This window comes from Echeneis naucrates, chromosome 7 (genome assembly GCF_900963305.1).
Source record: "Echeneis naucrates chromosome 7, fEcheNa1.1, whole genome shotgun sequence".
NCBI classification, from domain to species: Eukaryota; Metazoa; Chordata; class Actinopteri; order Carangiformes; family Echeneidae; genus Echeneis; species Echeneis naucrates.
Window position 1 is genome coordinate 18,054,933 of NC_042517.1, and position 21,883 is coordinate 18,076,815.

Here is a 21,883-nt window from a genome sequence, read left to right on the forward strand (position 1 = left end):
GAAGAGGCAAAAGCACTTCAGAGGCATGTGGGAAGGGGGAGGTGGTGAGTCAGAGGAGAGAAAAGAAAGGGAAGGAGGGAATAGCTCTGCCAGAAAGGCAAGTGCAGCAGCAGCAGTGAAGGAGGGGGGAAAGGGTCGAGGGAAGAGGCACCTTGCAACAGCTGGTCTCAATTATCCGTGGAGGGGCTGCTGAGTGTACAGGAGCGTGTGTGTGTGTGTGTGTGTCAGGTTGAGGCATCTCAGGGGGAGGGCTGAGACCACTGGCGCCAGGAGGGGAGCAACAGGTCAGGGAGGATGAAGATTATAAAAATACTAGCAAGCAGGCAGTTGGCCTTGGTCCTGTGCAGCGTGAGTGTGTGTGTGTGTGTGTGTGCTGGATGTTCCCTGCCTGCCACAGTGCCACAGGATGTGAACGAGTGCATCAGGGCAGTGTGCTTCAGCATACATCCTGTAACATAACCTTCCTGATTAAACAACAACGGCTCATCCCATGTTTTTCGATCAATGCTGTCTCGGTAGTTATATATAATTCAAATACTTAACACCGAATTTGGATCCCACAAGTTATCTTTTCAAGGTATATCTGGTGATTCATTTAGGTTTTTAAATGTAAAATAAGGAAACAATTTTCCCAGGAGAACAAGTTCACTCTCTGTCTCAGAACAACTGAGCAAATGTCTGATTTATACTCATATACAGAAAGTTATGTTTTGATTATTTTCGTTATAATGGATGCATTGTATGCATGGTGCTGTCTTAAATTAATACATTTTGCATTGATAAGATATTCAAGGTGTTTCAGCAGCCGGTCACAGCACCATCAAGTAGCATGGTGCGAATAGGCATATAACGCCCTCTAGTGTTTTAGGGTGAATCAGTTTTCACACCTGTCGCAACACTGTTGTTCAATTTTCAAGGTTCAAAAACGGAAGCAAAAAGAAAGAAAGCAGTTCACAGTTGCAAGAAAAAGCAAGTGAGCCCTTTATGATTACTTGGATTTCTGCATGAATAAAGTCACAACAATAGTCAAAAACAGAGTCTGCTTAAACTCACACTGCACAAAAAATGATGGTTTCATGTTTTTATTGAACACAGGGTGGAAAAAGAAGAACATGTATATATGACTTTCGGTGTCACCATGCGCTTCCTAGGAAGGAACCCTGGATGTGTTGACGTTGCCAAAGATAATCATGCCACTTCTGGGTGAGATCTTTACATGATATTATATGTCTTAAAGTTACTGTGTCAAGTAAACTTTTGATGACACTATTTCTTTAACTTGCTCAAGCTTTCTTCTGTATTTTTATTTAAGTAAACATCAAAATAAAACCCAGGCCAACCAGAAATCCATCTTGTAGACTAAAATGATCAGTTTCTTCTGTTCATTGTGAAATTGTTGAATAATGACAAACTGGTCATTTGTAAAAGGGAATTTGAGCTTGACAGTTTGTGTAAATTTTTTTGTTTTCATTATATATGTCAAAAATATTGAACAACTAAAAGATATATCTAGAAAACTAGACATATTGTAATATAGTTATCATTTCAACAGTAAAATAGAATAACTCCACTACCATGAGCTCAAGAAAAGCATGTAATCCCAAAAGTGTTAAATCCATGTTTGTTTGTTTGTTGGTTTTTTTTTTTATTATGCATGCCAATTGTAGTTGAAATGTCATCCTCTCAGCAGGGAACTCTGGTCACAGGAATTTATTTTTAAGCATTTTTTCTAAAAAAATGTGTTTTATGCATATAAAAGTTAAATGTAAAAAATAATTTTGATTTTTGTTCTGTACCTGAAATGCAAATCTGGAAAGGATCATGAACAATTCAACTTAAATGAGCAATATTCAAAGATATACGTGCTTATGGTACATGCTATGCAGGAGACATTTAGAGGAAACAAAACCGTTTCACGGAAATTTAAACAAAAAAAGCTGACTCACTTCACATTGTCTTCTAGCCACATTTCCTTTCAGTGTGTTTACACACCCTCTCCTCAAAAAACAGCCCAAGAAGCGATGGATGGTGACTGTAGTAAATCACAGACATAACATAACATATACATCACATAACACATAACATAGGTGACATTTTATTGTTAAATATTTTACACCCACTAATGATGAATAAGAATCGAAAGTGAAACACGACCTCTATCTGCGTGCTGCGGTTTGCAAAGTGTCGGGTGAGAAATAGAGACTTTCCAGATGTGGCGCAACACACAGGAGGAAATCTTCCCTTTAGTACCTTTCTTTATTGACAGCAAAGATCCTACATTTGAAAAACACAAAAACGAACAAGCAACCAAAAAAAAAAAAAAAAAGATCGGGAGGAAAAAATGTGTGCCGGGACCAAAGTGCGCAAACAATGATTGCAATGATTAACGTCGGAGGGTTAATTACAGAGGAGCATTAAATAAACTTTTACACAGCAGGATAAAACAAACAAACACAACAAAACAAAACAAAAAATAAATTTATAAAGTTGATAAAACGTGATGTTACTTGATTACGTTACAACCCTTTGATGTTTCAGTCAAAATGAGGTCACAGAAAGTTTTCACGGCCCACCTCCACTCACAGTTTTACTCCTGCGTGTTTGTGCCAATGTGATCTGGACTTTGATAAAACCTCCAATATGTTGCCCCTATCAAAAATCTAATCCTACTTTCCTCCATACTCAACAGCTCTTTCCAACTACGCTTTTTCTTCTCTACACCTTCCCAGTTCAACCACTGTCCCTGCTTAGCCTGAGCCACTGCCCTCGCACCTCTTAATATTTCCTCCTGTCTACGAACCTGCTCCACAACTAGCTTCCTCTTCTCTTTGGGACCTGCTCTACTCCACACCGGTTTTCCTGGGCCAAGCCCCAAGCCTCCCCGGCCTATCTGTACATGACCCACAATCTCGGTATGCCTAAGAGCTGCTTCTGCTTCCTGCACTGCCATTCTTGGATTCCATTTTCTCCCCTTGGTTGGGTTTGGAACCACTTTACTAACAACCACGTCTTTACTCCCAGATAACAGGAGCTCTGTCCTAACCTTAGTACATTTAAACTCCTCCACTAGACTAGATACTGGGAGCTGAAGTATGCCTTTCCCATACAATGCCACAGTGCTTAAACATCTCGGAACCCCGAGCCACTTCCTAATGTAAAAGCTTACTAGTCTTTCCATTTTCTCTGCAACAGATATTGGAATCTCATATACTGACAGTGGCCACACACAGGAGGAAATCTTCCCTTTAGTGCCTTTCTTTATTGACAGCAAAGATTCTACATTTGAAAAACAAACAAAAACCAACAAACAACCAAAAAAAAAAAAAAAACAACCAAAAAAAAAAACCATAAAAAAAACCAAACAAACAAACAAAAAAAAAAACACCCATAGGCAAACAAAGTGATTCATGATAAATTTCGCCTAAATGAAAAGAACATGAGTTCGGAGATCAGGAGGAAAAAATGTGTGCCGGAACCAAAGTGCGGAAACAATGATTGCAATGATTAACGCCAGAGGGTTAATTACAGAGGAGCAATAAATAAACTTTTACACAGCAGGATAAAACACAATCACAACTAAACAAAACAAAAAATAAATGTATAAAGTTGATAAAACCTGATGTTACTTGATTACGTTACAACCCTTTGATGTTTCAGTCAAAATGAGGTCATAGAAAGTTTTCACAACCCACCTCCACTCACAGTTTTAATCCTGTGTGTTTGTGCCAATGTGATCTGGACTTTGATATCAGTGATAAAACGCTCTCAAACACGTGCTCCACCTGTGCTTGCCATGGTGACTTCTGAGCCTACCAACGGTCCAGCAGCAGAGGCAGAGAGCCCGATATGAACTGATCTTTGGCTCATCGGGCCAAAGTTATCAGTAGAGGGGAAAGCTGTGTTACTCTCATTCAGTTGGTAGGCGAACTCAATTTACTGCTCGAACCTGACAATTTTGGGACAGCAACCATGATAGGAGCATAGCAAGTTCGGTTGCAACACGCTATACAAATAAATTTGATTTGATTTGATTTCATATGCGTCTTGACGGTTTTGAGACCCATGGTCCCCAACGAAAATGTCTTTTTGCATAATTTGCACATTGCTTCGTTGTTGGCGCCCACCACTTCCTAAATGCAACCTCTTCCATCCATTTGTCGTTAAATTTGCACTTCCCCATCTTTGCACTTTGAAATACTCTTTGACAACTAATGAACTAATGTGCGTAATGGCAGCACGCAGCCTGACTTCAGTCTGTCGCTGATGTACTGCAAAATAGCTATCAATCATGAAGTTTCTAATTTACTTCATGACTTCCTTTGTACTAAGATAATCAAACAAATACACACTATATTTTATGGTCAACCACTGTGCTTTCCCATCGGCATAAAATGCACCGCCTGGAAATTTCATACCTATAGCAAATTTAATGTCTTAAATAACCGGATTTTAATTGAAGACATTATAAGACTTTTTAAGGACTCGCAGGAACCTTTAAAAATCATTCTAGGTGGTTTACTGGTCAACTTAAGAGAGTAGCTTCCGCGATGATGGTGATGCAAGCAATTTCATTTACCACAGTCAGCTCTGACAAACTGTAAGTAACTAAATGTACTTTTTCACAGAAGGGCTAGTGTTAGGGTTGTGGAGGGATCCAATCCCAGCTCACACTGGGTGATGTGACAGGTCGCCAATCCATAACCAGGGCCAACACAGAGACAGAGACCAACAGCCACTCAGACCTAAGGACAATTTAGAGTCACCAATTAACCAAAACACCATGTCTTTGGACGGTGGGATGAAGCCCACACATGCACAGGGAGAACATGCAAACAGAATCGCCCCAGGCCTGGGAACCAAACCTGCAACCTTCTTGCAGTGCCAAATGCGAAAATATTCCTCAAGGTGGTCCCAAGACATCTCATTGCAACAAAGTGCAACAATGTGAAGGTATCATGTCTCCAGCTAAGGCTGTCATTGGTATAGAGGCAGGAATGCAGATCTGATGTCAGGATTGGGGTAACACAAAACTCATGCCGCCATAAATCACAACTTTGTAGAGGCTTGCCATCTCATTCAAAAAGTACTGCACAGGGAATCATTTATTGTGCTCACCATTCTTGTTTATTTGTCCTAAACAGCCAGCAGTGGGTATCACTGCTTACTTAAATGTTATATGAGTAAATCATAATTTTAAGGGACTTGGGCATGTAATGTCTACTCACATTCTTCTCTTTTGCCTCCCTCCGACCCTCTCAGATCCCCAATTATTCTCACCATCGTCCTTTTCTCCCAGTGTGTGGGACTACTTTATGTATGATTAATTGATGAGTGTCAAAATATGAAGGCCTAAGGTATTTTTATTGGGGGAGACAATTCATGTTTTTGAGAAATTGGGGGGACGCCCTCCCTCCGCATCTGCACCCATGTGTAGAGGCTTAAAAGACTTTTTAGTGGACAAGGATTTCTGCATAGCAATGTATTTTGTGGAACATATATATTTGTGTAATTGATTAAAAAGTTTACCTACAACAGTACACACATAATGAGTTGTGTCCTTAAAGGTTTATAACTCTATTCAATAGACATCACAGTGGCAGCACAGTTTGGTTTCTTATTCTTGCACAAATAGTCAAAAAACCCAACAATTAGGCACTATTTATGTGACTTACAATGGACAATAATATACAAGTTACAAAGCGTACAGGACAACAGACCAATAGTAGAAGAATAAATCTATATTCAAGATAGGATCAAATTTGTAAATAATTAAAGTAAAACCAAATGCAAATACTAAAAAAAAAAAAAAACCCCAAACAAACAAACAAAAAAAACCCCCAAACCTTATACACAGCAGCTTTATACGTAATAAAAAAGTCCCAGACCTGAAATTTGGTGCGCATATTTTGCTTAAAAGAAACACTTAAAAGAAACACCAAGGTTTGTTGCTCATAATTCAAATGTGTACCAGATTAATTGATTACAAAAAGCAGTCAAAACCAAGCATGCTTATACTGAAAAAGGCTTAGTTTTTGTAAAAACCCTGAGTATCTGCTTTGAACATGCAGTGGATTTTCTTTTTTTTTTTTGTTTTAAATAATTATAATTTTTTAAAACCTCTCTTTTGGTTTCAAAAGAGCTTCACTTTGGCCTTTTCCTTTCCATTATTTTTAACAGTGCCAACGTCATCATCGTCGCCATTGTTCTCCTTCCATTCGGGTTTCAGAGGAGTCAGCTCAGGTGCTATTATGTCTCCATCCTGTGTGTGAATAAAAACACAGGACATTCGTATCAGCAAGGGAAATGCAGTGTGCACATAGCACCAGGACAAAACTTGCAGTCATGCCTAATCCTTAGAAGTGATCCTGGGGCTCTGCAGGACATTCTTTTCCAGTCCAATAATGCTAAATTCAATTATTCAACTAATTTATTGCTGTGCATTTTTCAATCTTTCTTTTCCCTATCACTGTCATTTTGCATTGCAATGCTGCAGACATACTGTAACACACAGTTAAAAAAACATAATGCTAGCTATTCTGAAATATGCCATAATGCAGTGCGGATCACAATACTTGTGTGAGGCTGTGCAGCCACAGACTGCCTATTCTGACCTTTGTGCGCTGCCCACATTGGGCATGAGATGACACACCCACTTAAGACAGCACAGTACAGCCCTTAAATTGCATTGCTATTCCCGCTCGTGGTTTCTGCCACACTGCAAAAAGATCTAAATTCAGTTTAGCACCTATGTGAATGGCTGGGAAAGCCCCATAAAGGAGGCGGTATACATAATTCACAACTGTCCCAATCTATTACCAGACTCTTGAGTGTGCAATAATTTGTATCACCTCATTACTTGTTCCTGTTCTACATGTGAGATTTTAAGTGTCCATTTGGAAATTGAATACACATATCATCTTGTGATCGAGTGATCTGGTGATCAGATGATCAGATGATTCTACTACTCCACAGGGCTTCTTGTGCCCCCCACTTAGTTTTTACTTTTCCAATCTCCAAACTCTCTTCTGTCTCAGGATGAGTGAACATACTTATTCCATGTTTAATAACATTATCATAGTATAATATTGTGCGATTTTGTATGCTAGAGCAGATAAATATTACCTGAGGCTTTGAGAAGTTCATGTTTATGCACCACTGGACAAAGTGCTTCTTGGCAGCCTCCAGAATCTTTCTATCTCTCTTCTTGCAGTAGACCCTGATGAGCTGCTCAGCGAATTGCTCTGGAAGAAGTTTTGACACCTGACAAGAAGCAGCATTGGGTTTATTTTGAGTTATAACAAAGGAGGAGGACACAAACTTGCTGTACATGAAGGTTATGTAGCAATTAAAAATAATCAAGCAATTTAGGAAAATGAAGATTAATATTGTAATTCCATTGTGGCTCTTACCTGGTTCTTGCGGATCTGAACAGCTGTGATTATGTCATCCTTGCAATAAAAGCGCACATTGTTGATTGGGTTCTTTTTCTTCATCCCATAGTCCATGTCAATGACCTGAAGCGGAAAGGGAAACTTTTAGATCAAACCACAAAGGGGAGAGCTATGAGAGCAAGAAAGTGAAATAGACACAACAAAAATTCAGCAAGTGCATCACATATAATTTTTAAAAACTCACATTGATTATAAAGTCCTCTGGCTGCAGGCAGACATCCTGGGAACCACTCAGTGGGATGGCCTCAGCCAATTCTGCTTCCCATTTCTCAATCATGTCCTTAAGAAAATGACAGAAGTGGATGATGTTATTTAACCATGGCAGTCAGCTGAGTTGCGATCTGACCATGGATCTCATCACAGTGATATCATGACATCATATCGAAAAAATAGGTGTTCATTGTATGCATGTAAGCAATCAGAATGATACCTAGAAGAGAGAAAAAACGAGAAGCCACCTGAAGAAAGCACTTAACAGCAGATAGGACTGTATTAAATCAAGCCAGCTTAACTTCACTTTTAACACCAAACAACATCAACTGGCTGTGATGATTACTTCTCTTTTTACAGAGGAATATTTTTGTCTTTATTGTGGTGGAGAGAGAGACAGAGAGTAAGTGTGTAAGCGTGTAAATTCACATGCAGCAACAGATGGGGACTGTTGCTCTGAAGACTGAACGTAAATGAATCAATTGTTGATTTGTATACAACCATATGAAGACACCAGAACACACCTGGGTGACACTCAAAGGTGTGTCGGGCTGAGTTTGGCCCAGACACTTATAAAGACGTCGACGGACTATATTGTCTAAAATATTCCTTGCTTCATCCAGCTCCGGGGTGGACGAATGGAGTATCTGTTCAAATACGTTATCTGTAGGAAAAACAGAAATCATTAAATCACAATATATTCAATAGAATATGCCCCCCCCCCAAAAAAAAAAAAAAAAAAGATAATTGTGAAGATTTTAATTGTTATTATACAAAATTATGTGTTTTAAAATATAGATAACGGTTGTTTAGTTTGGGTTAGGTTTAGGGTTAGGGAAGCTGTTTTGAGTGAAGATTGTGAAATAAAAAAAAAAAAAAACTGCTCCTTGATGTTTCAGATGTTTTACACAATTGCAGTGAAGGAGGTGATGGTTTGTTGTTACAAATGCTGAAACTGTTATCTTGGTGTTTCCACATCGTTGTGACTACCAGGCTGATGAGGATGCACCACAGCTGAGCATAAATAACTATAACCTTAAAAGAGCTAACAGTGTGTGGGTGAATGATCAAAATCTGATGCATAGATAGTGTTTGTCGTATTTCCTCTTTGTGCGCTAATGCACTTAACCACAAATTAACAGCACACATTGGTATTTACTGACCTGTCAGCTTGATGTAGGCCTTCATGTCATCTATGGCTGTGGAGATGGTGAAGGGCTTCTTTTCTGAACCTTCAAACTGAATATATTTATCTGCTTTCAGAAAGGCATCTGAGATCCTGAACAAACATAACCAATATGCCATCACTTTTGAGCACACGTTGTTGTGTACCATACAACACAGATGATCACAAAGTAAGCAGGCTCTATCAGAGACATCAGCTACTCACATGATCTCTATGATGCTGCACACTTTGTGCTGATAAGCTCTTCTGTGGAGACAGTTCCTTGTGTGGAACATGTCATAAAGATTGCCCACCTCCTGTTAGAGAGGTGAAGAGAAAAGAATTACTTCTATTTTAGTAAAAAATAATCATCTGAATTGCTTACAATTTTAAAAGCTGATCCCACATCAGATGTAACCAAGTTGGCACCTTGTCTCTGGTACAGATGTGCTTCTGCCCCTCCACTTTGCACACCCTAGCAAACTTGAGGAATCGGCGATAGTCAAAGTTGTTCTGGATGCCTAAATGGTGGCAGTCCCTTGAAATGGACAGAATGAAGAAGCATAACAAGATATTTCACCAAACTAAAAACAAAACTCAGACTTTTGTTGTGATTTGGGCAATCATTGTTAAACACACACACAAAAAAAAACACCTGGCAAAGTAGTCCCACTTATCCACATCAATGCCATTTCTTTTGTTGGCAACGATTTCATAGAGGAAGGACTTATCTTCTGGACGGCCTTTATATTGCCACTGTTGAGATAACACACAATAGCTACATCAGAATGTTATATTTCAGTGCTATTCGGCTGAAAAACACCAACAAAGAGCCACAGATGATAAGAAGAAACAGTCTGGAATCCTACATGAACAACACTTTGTTCAAAATGCAGGTTTAGCTTCTGAAATATTGAAAAGGTTCTTTTCTTCTCTAAATGATGCCACTGACTGATTTCACAAAGGCACAACAAGCAGTTACCTTCTGTCCTTGAGCTGCATTAGTGTCCAGTGGTCCAGCAATCTGTTCCTTAATAAAATCCAGGTCTTCAGGCAGCACCAGGCCATTCTCCTCCATCACTGGCTTCAAGTTATTGTCATCAACCAGGTAGTCAAACATGGATAAAGAGGCATTCTCATGCTGAAACATATACATAGTCAATTATTAACATTTTTTTTTTTTTTAGAGAAAACACAAGAAACTTGTGCGACAAAAAAATGGACCAGACTCAGTGATTACCTTCCAGGCAACAAACTTTCGCCCTGTTCTATGTGCCCTAAAGATAATATCCAACTAGGCCAGTGAGCGGTGATAGCTATTATGTCTTTGGGGTCATCAGGTGGGAACCTCCTTTCGTTGGTGTTTCATCTAGTTAGACCCACAACACCTCCAGGAGTCTAGACCGTGAACACTGGCGTCCCAGAGTCACCACCTAATGCCAACCATCACCATTCCTCACATAAAGACAACTATCTCAAACAGCACCACTGTCAACTACTCTAACCTCTCACCAACTGCACCAGTGAAAGCGGGGTGGGGATACAGACGCTGGTTCAGGTTATCACTTAAACACAAAAATCCAGCTAAAAGGTGACAGGGTATGATTATGAGAGTTATATGTTTGTGGTCATAATTGTACATTTTCATGACTGCGGTTTTGGTATATTTCTATTAAATCCCCTGCAACTGAAAAGTGCATCTATCTTTTTGCAAATATAGTCCTAAACCAGTTGGTGTAGTACTGTAAGAATGATTTGATAGAAATCAACCAATTACTATCCAATAAATCTTTTTAACAGTTTTTATTCATGTCTGAGCTTGAATATTGTAGTTGTGATCAACAGGTTTAGGCCTTGGTTGTCAAATAGTTTACTGAGGAGTCATCAAGCGGTTTGAAGACTTGGCAACACAGCACATGTGTATAAGACATGGTTTTCATTGAATCAGAGCAAATTCCACTTCCAAGAAACAGAAAAAGTTGTTGAAGACAATTTGCCTCTTCAAACTAACAATTAAGAGAAATACTAGTAAAATGTATCATTCATACAAAAAGCATAAATCAGTTTCCAACCTTCCAGGTAATTCCTGGACGTGCTTTGGGAATGAAGAGCCTATCAAACATATGGGAAAAAGGTCCATGCCCTGACAAAAGGGAGCAAATGAATAAGATGATTTCAATATGTGTAAAATTTGCAATAGGTTCTTCTTATAACAAACATCCACTTCTTACTGATATTCCAAATTATGTTCACACAATTTGTCTTTTACTCACCTAAATCATGGCAGAGTCCAGCGATCTGCACACAAAGGATGTCTCTCCGAGAGATGAGCAGCTCTGGCTGCTTCTCATTCAGAGCTTGTACAAGCCGCCCTGCCAAGTAACCCACTCTGTCCCAACAGACAACAAATCACTTAATACAAAAAAATAAAATGAAAGCACCACAAACCATAGCTAATAAATAATAGGATATATTAGTTTAGAACCTTTGTCTTTCAGACAGTAATGACTGATACAATTAATGCTTTGGGCAACTAGATTTTACCCTAAAATATGTACACAGACCATTCCTATCTTTTGAAATAGGATGATTTCAATCAAAGTGAATGGTTGAAATGAAACAAACAAAGTTGGGGAAGGTGAGATCAAGAACTGACAATTTCAGATACATTAACCCACTTTGTTTTCTGACAGACCATTCCTCGCAGAGATTATAGCCAGCATGCCACATACTCACATTTTTATAGACTTACAAGAGACCCACTCTGATCGATAAACACATATTTTAACTGAGAACATACCCAATTGAGTGTTCAAAGCGATTGTGGGCTGCTCCAGGGAAAACTAAGTAGGTCGCGCCCAGCTGCTTGATGTATCGTAGTCTCTGGAACTGAGGTGTGTCTATGATTTTAATAAGAAGTGGGTGTAATTCCAAATGGCCATGGATAGGATCATTAAACACCTGCCAAAACACAACACAACGTTAAAGGAGACTTGCTTTACAATTTGTAACTTAGTGAATATCAAAATGACCGCCAACAGCATTTTTAGTTTGTTTATGAGGCCCAAAAGCACTAATGCTACTTTGCCAAAGTTTTCATGTGATTGTTACTTTAGAGCACTGGTTCCCAAATGGGGGTATCTGAATGCACTGCAGGGGGTATGTAGATTTCAAAGTTTAAAATTGGATTTTCCAAAAGCTCAGAGAAACTTAAAAGAGGTGTAATTTTAAGCACTCTTGTTGATAATTATTTGTTGTTTATTAGTTACGAAGTTTAATAATTCATTCACTGATGGCACTGCACTGTTTTTTCCTCTTTTCTTTTGTATTCAAATTGTTTCACGCTGGTTAGGGGGTACTTGGCTGAAAAAAAGACCGAGAGCAACTGCTTTAGAGGATACTGGTCGCACCTGGGTTATAATGTAGTTAACTTTAGCTAACTACATTATTATTAGAGATGGCTATGAATCAACAAAAAAAACTTAGATTCTTACAGTGTAGTCAGGTCAAAGTGTCAAAACACCTGTAAAAGCCACCAGACTACAGGACATGCCATCTATTCTGTATTTTTTTTAGCTGTGGACTGAGAACATATAGAGACCAGAGAAGGAAATTCCCCTCTGTGGTTGGCACTTTCTGGCTTTTTATCACACAAACTCCACTTCTTTAGTCTAAACAACTTTATTATTATTATTATTACTTATCTATAAGCCTTGGGAGTGCAGCATTGTGATGGCTTCTTACCTTGCTTGACTCTGCCTCTATGTGCCACAGCTTCCTGAGGCTGTGCAGGATCTGCAGACGGTCTCCGAGGTACCTTGGCGGAGTGAAACAGTGAAGTTTCGATATGAGAGTTAAGTGTGAGTGTTGAGGTGTGACGCATCTCGATCTTACAGCAGCTCGTACTTACTCTATACCAATCTTCTCCAGATCATCACCCTTCAGCCACCTCAGCCCGAGTCCTGTTATTTTGTGTTCTGTGTATCAGAGCAAACTGATTAATGTGAATGTTAGCTAACAGCAGCCTCTTGTTTGCTTGTACAAGCTGCTCTCAGCTAATTCACTGCATTTTGGTGAAGAATGAGACACAAAAGCGCCAATGTAATATGGAAAAGCTCGTAACCCACCTCTAAATGTATCTTCCCAGGCTCCCAGACCTTCCCTTTGGAGGTACAGACAAGTTTCGTCCACACCCCAATGCATGTAGTCCGAGTCCGGCCGGACTGCCGGAGCACTCTTCTTTGGTGTTGTCAGGCCGAGTCCCGAGTCGGGCTCTAACGGCCGTTTTCGACTCTCCATGTCGGCCTGGCGCTCGTGTGTCCGTGTAGGGTAGAAGATAAGAGCAGTCAGCGCTTCTGCCGGCAGTCACAGCTGATAAGAAGGAAGGAAAGAAACTGCCCGGGTTTCCCTTATCGACTGGTACGCCAAGTTGAATTAAAACTCAAACCACTTCCTCCGACCCCCTTTTTAAAATAAAAGTCTACTGAACGCTATCGCCGATCTGATAAGGTCACATGGAAACGAAAAAGACACGGCGGAGCGCAGCCGCATCCAGCCCGCTAGTTACGGCTCATCCAAACCACAGTAGAGTCATTTTCGGATTTTATTTCGATTTTTATTTCTCAGGTGAAACATGTTTTTCCGGTGATAGTCAGCGATGACTTGATTGTTGCTTGCACTGCTTGAACTCCGAGTAGGTGGAGCCAGAGTGAGCGGAGGTGGACGTTTGACAGCGGGTTGGGTCAGTGACGTAGGACTAACGGCTATAAGGGAAAGAGTCAGAGTTTGTTGAACCTAGTTGTTTCAAAGACGCCGCCATTAGTCAATTGCACAACTTAAACCTGCTAATGTTACATTCTAAAAAAGAGACAGGACTTCTTCTATTTGCCAACTTTATTCTTCCTGGTGCCGCTTATTATTATTATTATTGTTTTTAAATCGTTTTCTCTGGAGCAGCGAACATGACAACAGTACAGCATTTTTTCTCCCCCGCCCGCAAACCTGCGCGCTGACTGACGAAAAGTGGTGCCGAGAACTGCCTCCTTTACCACAGGGAAATAAGGTAGATCATAAAGCAAAATACTCGAACAATCAACAAAAAAATGAAAGTGCATTTCTCCTGTAACTGTTCCCATATCCCCATGAATTGGAACCCTATTTTTTAAAACTAGCTAGCAGCTAGCAGCTGATATTATTATCCCACCTCCCTTAACAACTATATATGTATTTCCATGTGGTGCACTTTGTCCAAGGACTTGTGAGTGAACAGTTAAAAGACTTCCTGAATACAGATAACATTCTCCCTCCATATCAGTCTGGATTCAGGAAACAACACAGCAACATTACAGCTTCCCTGAAAGTCATAAATGACATATTAGAGTCACTAGATCATAAAAACTTTTGCACAGCTCCCTTCATGGACCTTTCCAAGGCTTTTGACACAATGGACCATCACATCTTGGAAAAAAACATCTGTCAGACATTGCGTGGCTGTTGGTTGGTTTACAAATTATCTGGCCGGCAGGCATCAACGTATCAACTATGATGGCTGTTCTTCCAGAATTTTAAATGCCTCTTCTGGTGTTCCTCAAGGCTCGGTCTTGGGTCCAATTTTTTTCAGTATCTATGTTGATGTACTGGGTCGAAATGTTCCCAATGCCAAATGTCATTTTTATGCTGATGATACGGTTTTATAATTCTGTGGTTGAACTCTAAAACAGGCCTTTGGATATTTGCAGACTGCTTTTAATCTTTTGGAATCCCAACTTATCGACCTGAAACTTGTTTTAAATGTGCCTACGACTAAACTTATGTTGATCTCTGCAGTAAGGTCAGTGATCCTTCAATCAGCATATTTTCCTTGCAGGGAAACCAGATCGAATCAGTTACACATTTTAAGTATTTGGGCATTTTAATTGATAACCGTCAACTTTTAAAACCCACATTGAGAGTCTTATCAAAAAGTTTAAAATTAAGCTGGGTTTCTTTTTCAGGAACAAATCATGTTTCTCCTTTGCTGCAAGGAAAAAAATTAGTTGCTGCTACCTTCCTCCCTGTGCTTGACTACAGTGATCTGTTGTATATGCATGCCCCTGTACATTGCCTACAATCCCTTGATACTGTGTAACATGGTGCCTTGAGGTTTGTTACAGGCTGCTCTCACAAATCACTGCTCCTTATATGCCCAAGTTGAGTGGCCGTCGTTGGCCACACACAGGTTTACTCACTGGCATTTTTTCATTTATAAGACCATTCTGGGTTTACTCCCCACATACCTGTGTGGCTATATTATCAGATCCCATAGCACCTACACACATCAGTTACCTGTCCCCAAAGTCCGCACCGTACTTGGTAAACAGGCTTTTGTGTATTGGGCTCCCTCATCCTGGAACCTTCTCCACAGCAGTCTCAAATTGCAGGACCTTATTACAGTCACATCTTTGAAAAAACTCTTGAGAGATCTGGAAGCAGGCTCTTATAACATTTGTACTTGCTTTTCATGATGTTGTGATCCTGTATTGCCCATGCCTATTTTACTATGTTGTCTGTTTGTATTTTACTGTACATAGTGTTGTCTGTCCCTGTTTTGATACATTGTCTGTCTTAATATTGTAACTTTAACTTATCCTGCTGCTATTTTGGTCCTTGTATCTCTGCGGGACCGACCTGGTTAAATAAAGGTTAATAATAAAATAATAATCATGGACATCATGCATATATTCTATTTCAGTTATTTTTTTTATGGTTAAGCAATGTCTTCATTACTGAGACACAGCAGAAACCAGCAATAGTGTATGATTTCTACTGATGGACAGGTTTTGTATAAGGACACACAACAACAAGGAAAAGATTTTTATTTGAAATAAAGCAAGAAATAAAGTTTTCAAATCATCTAAATGGCATTACAAATGAAATGACTAACTAGTCTCTAATAGATTTCCATATACACTCCCATTTCCTATCAAATACAATCCTTATTTTTGCATCATTAACAAAACACAATATCCAAAGTTTGATGAAACCACATTTTCAGTGATGTTGACATTGAAGAGAGCAACAAGCCTTAACCTACATAACCTAACTGCAGTAAAAAAATTAGGATATATAAATGTAATTAAAACAATGACATTTTTATTTATATTATACGATTATTCAAATGAAAGAAGTTAATGAAAAAAATACCACCATAACAACCTCTGTAATCTAATATCTTCCACGTAAAAGTAATATTGTAATGGATGTCCATTAAATTCACACAGCTAACCAGAAAAGCAAAGACCAACAAATATACAAAATCCCCAAACCATAAACTAAATGTGACCTTACAGTGACAGATTACATGACAAAAGGGCTTCACAGGTTTTGTTTGTTTGTTTGTTTTTGCAGATTTGATTTTCCTCTGAGATAGTAAGTCATGGTCACTCATTAAAGCATTTAATAATAAATTAGATGCCATACATATGCATATGATCTTACATAGATCATACTTAAAATAATAATGCATCATTTTGGCTGGTTGGTTGTCTAACTTTAGTTTCTGAAAGCAAACAAAGGCTATTTTGGCTAAGAATCAGAAGCGCTGTAGGAAGACAAAAATGACTGTTCGAGCAATATGTAATATTTTAATGGGGGTCCTTACAGTCTGGCAGCAGCCGACCACTGTATTTCTCAGGGTTTTCATATATGTGTGTGAGAGTGTTTCAGTAGTGTGTGTAAAAGCTTTTCACTCATGTCTGTGATGTGTTTTAGCAGGGCTATTAAAAATAATGTCCATGATGGAAACTCATACCCGAAACTTGCTCTGTTCAGATTCAGATTGTACATGGTTTTGGGTCAGACAGTGATTCTGTTGTGGCATGTACACCTGCAGAGGGAGAGGGTGGTTTAAAACAGATGATGGAGGTGATGTAAGCAAAATCTATGTGTATTATACAGCACAACAGAAAAGTTGACTGTCTTATTTTTGATTTTCAGCCAGTGTTTGTCTTCTCAGCTTTCCGCTGCATCTTCCACATCTTCATATAGATTGTTCTCTCAACCAACCCGAGCAATGATTTCTGGATCTCCACCCTGCAGTAAATAAAGAAGACAGACAAGTACATTAGCATTAACATGAGCAGTGAGAATGTAACGAGAGAGAGACAGTTTTCATAATTTTTAGACCAAGACAGTAGTCAGGACTGGAGTATAGCAGTTTTGTAAATCTTATTTGACTTGCTCTAAATATATCACCTTCAGTATTTTATAGCTATTTTTCTGATACCACTCCAAGAAATGTTGCTTTGCCACAGCCAGTTGCTCATTCTTCTTGCAGTAAATTCTGATGAATGTCTCAGAAAAGCGCTCTGGGAGAAGTTTGGACACCTGAGAAGAAGCAGATATTTAAGAGGACATGTATCATAGAGACTTCCCTTTCTGAAGAAATAAATAGTTGTGACTGCTGATTCTGACCTGGTCCCTGGGGATGTTAAAGGCTGTTTTGTTGTCAGACTTTGAGTAGAAAAACACTTCACCAATGGGGTCCTTGTCTTTCATTCCATAATCAAGCTTAACGGCCTACAAGAGAAAAGATGAAAGACATTTTTTTTTTTACACTACAATGGGCAGCAAGGCGCCATAGCTGTTAGAACTGTGGCCCCACAACAAGAAAGTTGTGGGTTCAGTTCCCAGGCCTGGGGCATTTCTGTGTGGAGTTTGCATGTTCTCCCCATGCCCCACTCCAGGTACTCCAGTTTCCTCCCACCATCCAAACACATCATGTTTGGGTTAACTGGTGACTCTAAATTGTTCATAGGTCTGAGTGTGAGTGGTTGTTTGTCTCTGTGTGTCTTTGTGTGTTGGCCCTGTGATGGACTGGTGATCTGTCCAAGGTGACCCCGCCCTCACAAGGGTTAGTTAAGTGGAAGAACAGTTAAGTGGTAGAAGATGAATTTATGAATCAATTATGCCACAACTGAGTAATTCAACTGAAAACCTACTACAAAAGTGAAGTCTTCTGCCTTCAGCCAATCCTTAGTCTCACCAAAGCTGTTCTTCCACAGGCTTTCCACCTAATTGTGAGGAACAAGATGGGAGACCAAAGTGTTACTATGAAATCATTCACACATTCACATCATTCATCTATGCAAGAACTACTATGTGTATAACTGACTGCCCATCAGAAACAATGTAAGTAAAGTTTTTTTTGTAACTGTACATTTTGCCACAACTGATGTTTACAAACATTTTCCAAATCCATGCTAATCAATAAAACCCAGGATTAAGAAAATGAAGAAAAATTCATGAGAGTGTTTTGAAAAACTTTGCTGTTGGACTCTCATTCTGTGTCCCCATCACTTGGAGCTTCACTTACTTCTTCTTTCCACCCCGAAATCCTCTCCTGTGGGAGACAAGAGGAAGTGAGAGAAAGAGGATTGGAGACCAAGTGTTAACTGTTAACCCATTCACACAGTCACACATCTATGCAAGATTTGTTAAGTAAAGCATTGGCCTGCCAATCAGGGACAATGTAGGGTTTAAGTGTTCAAGGAAATGTGACTATAACGTAATTTTACCTAAATAACATGACAGAACTAAAGTAAGTTCCTCAATGATAGCCATGACCCATTTCAACTAAAATATTAGTGACTCCTGTTGATCTCTCATTATTATCTATATTATCTGGGAATGTAAATGAATTAAATTCAATGTGTGAGAAAGGTTTTCTCTCACCTTTTAGTATTTTCATGTACAGTGTATGCCTTTCATTTTGTAAACATGGTGAGATGGTCCATGTGATGGTCAATTATGCAAATAAATATTGTTATAAATACAAATATCTCTACCTTTTACCTTTCCCAGTAGTTAGGAATAATAGGAAAAGATGAGAAATGGGGGGCCTGTGCCCCAGTAAAGTTTACACCCTGCTTGTTTCATACATGCCACAGTCATAAGCCACCATGTCAAACATCCATGTAAACCAAAACAAGAACACAAAGATAGTGCGCACCTGTGGAAATTTGGTCCCAGTCTCAAGTTTCCCCACACACTTGTAGAGGTCTCGAGTGATGACCCTGTGGAGAATATTCTTTGCGTCTCTGAGCTGTTCCGAGGAGGAAAATAGAATGTCTTCAAACACTCGATCTACAAGAGAAATGATATATATATATATATTTCATTCAGTTTTTCTCATTTAATCTCGTTTCCTCAATATACATTGTATTCTAATTATATTGTGTTTTTTTCCAGATTAAACCGACACTTTCCAACATCCCCTCAGTTCCATATGTAATTATTGTGATTAAGAAAGATGGTACTTTTAGTATCTTGCCCCTTCCCTTTTCTGACAGCACACAATAATATCTGCTGACCTGTCAGCTTGGTGTAGGCCTGCATGTCATCAATAGCTTCAGAGAGACAGTAGGACTTTCCCCCTGAGCCTTCAGTCATGATGTGTTTATTTGCTTTTAAGAAGGCATCTGTGATCCTGAATAAAAGAACCCAAAGATTATCTTTTTTGAGAAATGTTTTCTGCATACCATGTAAAAGAGTGAAGCATGAAGCAATGGAAACAAGCTGCATCAGACAAAAGAGCAGATAAATGTTATGAGGAGAAGGGAAGGTACTTACATAGTCTCAATTAGCTTGTTTGTCTTGTGCTGGCAGGCCTTCCTGTGGAAACTGCACCTTGCATAGAACATGGCATACAGATTGTGCACCTCCTGTTGACAGTATTTTTTTTAGGTTAGTTAGAACTCATCAGACCAATGGATTGATGTATAAAACATAATTTAAAATTGAACAAACAAACACAACAGTGACACTGTCACCACCTTATCTCTCGAGCAGATGTGCATCAGCCCATCTGGGCATTTAATCACTCGAGCAGACCGAAAAAAGCGCAGATGGTCAAAATGGTTCTGAATGCCAAGATGGTGGCAGTCCCTAAGAAAAGATAAGCATATGGGGAAACACACACATGAACAGAATACAACCGCCTGAGTGAACCTGCTACCTAAAAAGTGAATTTTTCTACAGTAGCTGTTTCTCAAACTTCACCTGGCAAAGTAATCAAACTTGTCCACATCAATGCCATTTGTTTTGTTGGCCACTATTTCATAGAGGAAAAGCCTTTCCTGGGGTCGACCTTCATTACGCCCCTGTGGAGATGAAAAGGCAACTAAACACTGGTTGTTTGGAACAAAGAGGGTTTTATACAAATCACAATCCCAGACCAACATGTACCTCCCCTCTATCTTCTGGTTTCTTTCCTCTAATCATCTCCTTTATGACCTCCATGTCCTCTGGCAGCTTCAAGCCGTACTCCTTCATCATTGGCTCTAACTGATTTTGTCTTACCATGTAATCGAGCATCTTTACAGAGTTTTCCTCATGCTGCAACACAGACAGACTCATTAGAGCGTATAGAGGTATATGAAAAAGTACATGGTCACAACTCAATGGGTCTTCGCTTTGCAAAAACTTAAAGTTTCAGAAAAAAAGATATGATGATTTTTTTTAAGGTGAAATTGTTGAACTGTTTCTTACCTCCCATTTTTTATCTGGACGTGCCTTGGAGATGAACATTTGATCAAACAGATGAGAAAAGGGCCCATGTCCTAAACACAAAAAAAATTATATAAAATAATCCTGTCAAGTTCACACACACTTTATGATTTAGTCATTGTGATGGTATATTAAAAACAGACTGGTGTCAAACCAGACAGGCCTGTAACTCAACATCTCATCATATTTTTATAAAACATTAATTTATATTCAATTTGGCTCTTTCTGCTCCCATTTACATTCATTGTGATGTGATGATGTCTGATGGCATTTTCCCAACAGAGCATGTCACATCCACTCTGCTGTTTCTTTAAAAAACACAACCACAAACTTTCCATCCAAATGTAGCACTAATTACAAATGGAGAAACACTTTTGCAAAAGTGAAGCAGGTGTATCACTCACCCAGGTCGTGGCAAAGACCTGCAATCTGCACACATAGTTTGTCTCTGTCTGTGATTCCAAGTTCAGGCTGGTTTTGTTGCAAAGTGTGAATAAGCTCTCCTGCCAAGTGTGCCACCCTGCATCAACACATATAGTACACATGCAGACAAAAGACTGACTTTTAGCATAGTCCTTATTGAATCATACAATTCATTTAATTGAATTTATTGTCCTAATAGATGCTTTGAGAACATGCAGACATACCCAATCGAGTGTTCAAACCGGTTGTGGCACGCTCCAGGGAAAACAAAGTAGGCCCCTGCCATCTGCTTGATGTATCGTAGCCTGTTGAACTGAGGTGTGTTTATCATTTTGACGAGAAGTGGGTGTAACTCCACATGGCCGTGGATGGGATCATTAAACACCTAGTGGGAACAATAAAATAAAAGCCATAAAATAATTACAATAAGATACTAACTTAGAAATAACCTGAGGAATGGACGTCCTCAGGGCATGACACAGATGTACACAGATCTTCCACAATGTTAAAACCAAAGATGCCAATTTTGAAGAAAGACAAAGACACAAATATGCACTAATATTAAGCTTAGCCAACATAATGAATAAAATGATGATTTAACAACATCGCCTCCTGCATAATGTCTATAAGTGACCGCCTGTAAATGTATGTCTGTCTGTCATCTTATCTGCTGTCCTTGTTTCATTGGATGTACTTACTCTTTTGCCCTCAACTGCTGTCATCTTTTGATCTGTGGATCGATGCTACCTGATACCTGCACATTAGCTGGCCTTTAAGAACCTTTACAAACCACACCCACAATAATTATTCAGACATCGTCACCACTGGATGTATAAACCTCCAATTTCAGTTTCATTTTTGTTGACTTTCATTTTGTTTCACAGACATACACATAGCCAAATATAGATATAATATGATAAATAGCAACAACAAAAAGCACAGTAAAGAAACCCACTATATTTACAGCATATATACTGCTTTTTTGGGCTTGGTTAAATTCTTTTAGGTTGCAGGTGCCGACTCTGCAATCCTTCTCCTCCATCAGCTGAAGCTGCCACTGTAGTCGTGAAGATGACAACAAGAAATAAGA

At 39.2% G+C, this 21,883-nt stretch overlaps 2 protein-coding genes across 2 annotated transcripts; both read right to left on the reverse strand.

The window, feature by feature from the left end:
- Positions 1-6,009: 6,009 nt before the first annotated feature.
- LOC115046499 (deoxynucleoside triphosphate triphosphohydrolase SAMHD1-like) lies at positions 6,010-13,457 on the reverse strand. The gene is made up of 16 exons (XM_029506925.1): positions 12,954-13,457; positions 12,737-12,803; positions 12,571-12,643; positions 11,627-11,787; positions 11,100-11,215; positions 10,899-10,969; positions 9,809-9,967; positions 9,482-9,582; positions 9,256-9,364; positions 9,052-9,143; positions 8,825-8,940; positions 8,186-8,325; positions 7,636-7,731; positions 7,410-7,514; positions 7,123-7,260; positions 6,010-6,259 (listed from the first exon to the last, which is right to left on the reverse strand). The coding sequence occupies exons 1-16, from the start codon at positions 13,123-13,125 to the stop codon at positions 6,131-6,133; spliced, it is 1,845 nt and encodes a 614-aa protein (XP_029362785.1). The 5' UTR covers positions 13,126-13,457; the 3' UTR covers positions 6,010-6,130.
- A 2,206-nt stretch (positions 13,458-15,663) lies between these two features.
- Positions 15,664-21,528, reverse strand: LOC115046500 (deoxynucleoside triphosphate triphosphohydrolase SAMHD1-like). The gene is made up of 15 exons (XM_029506926.1): positions 21,492-21,528; positions 21,018-21,178; positions 20,775-20,890; positions 20,353-20,423; positions 20,050-20,199; positions 19,864-19,964; positions 19,638-19,749; positions 19,435-19,526; positions 19,176-19,291; positions 18,815-18,948; positions 18,179-18,205; positions 17,805-17,876; positions 17,278-17,382; positions 17,059-17,190; positions 15,664-16,896 (listed from the first exon to the last, which is right to left on the reverse strand). Exons 1-15 carry the CDS (start codon positions 21,513-21,515, stop codon positions 16,861-16,863), a joined length of 1,449 nt encoding a protein of 482 aa, XP_029362786.1. The 5' UTR covers positions 21,516-21,528; the 3' UTR covers positions 15,664-16,860.
- Positions 21,529-21,883: the final 355 nt, after the last annotated feature.

What these genes read in the sequence shown, in the direction of transcription:
- LOC115046499 (XM_029506925.1), bottom strand. Translation starts at nt 13,125, where the DNA reads ATGGAGAGTCGAAAACGGCCGTTAGAGCCCGACTCGGGACTCGGCCTG. An exon ending in GTCCAGGAATTACCTGGAAG is followed by an intron (nt 9,968 to 10,898) that starts GTTGGAAACTGA and finishes TATATGTTTCAG; the next exon opens with CATGAGAATGCCTCTTTATC. An exon ending in TTCAGATCCGCAAGAACCAG is followed by an intron (nt 7,261 to 7,409) that starts GTAAGAGCCACA and finishes GCTTCTTGTCAG; the next exon opens with GTGTCAAAACTTCTTCCAGA.
- LOC115046500 (XM_029506926.1), bottom strand. Translation starts at nt 21,515, where the DNA reads ATGACAGCAGTTGAGGGCAAAAGA. An exon ending in CAGCAGTTGAGGGCAAAAGA is followed by an intron (nt 21,179 to 21,491) that starts GTAAGTACATCC and finishes TGTTCCCACTAG; the next exon opens with GTGTTTAATGATCCCATCCA. An exon ending in ATAGCTATAAAATACTGAAG is followed by an intron (nt 16,897 to 17,058) that starts GTGATATATTTA and finishes TATTTACTGCAG; the next exon opens with GGTGGAGATCCAGAAATCAT.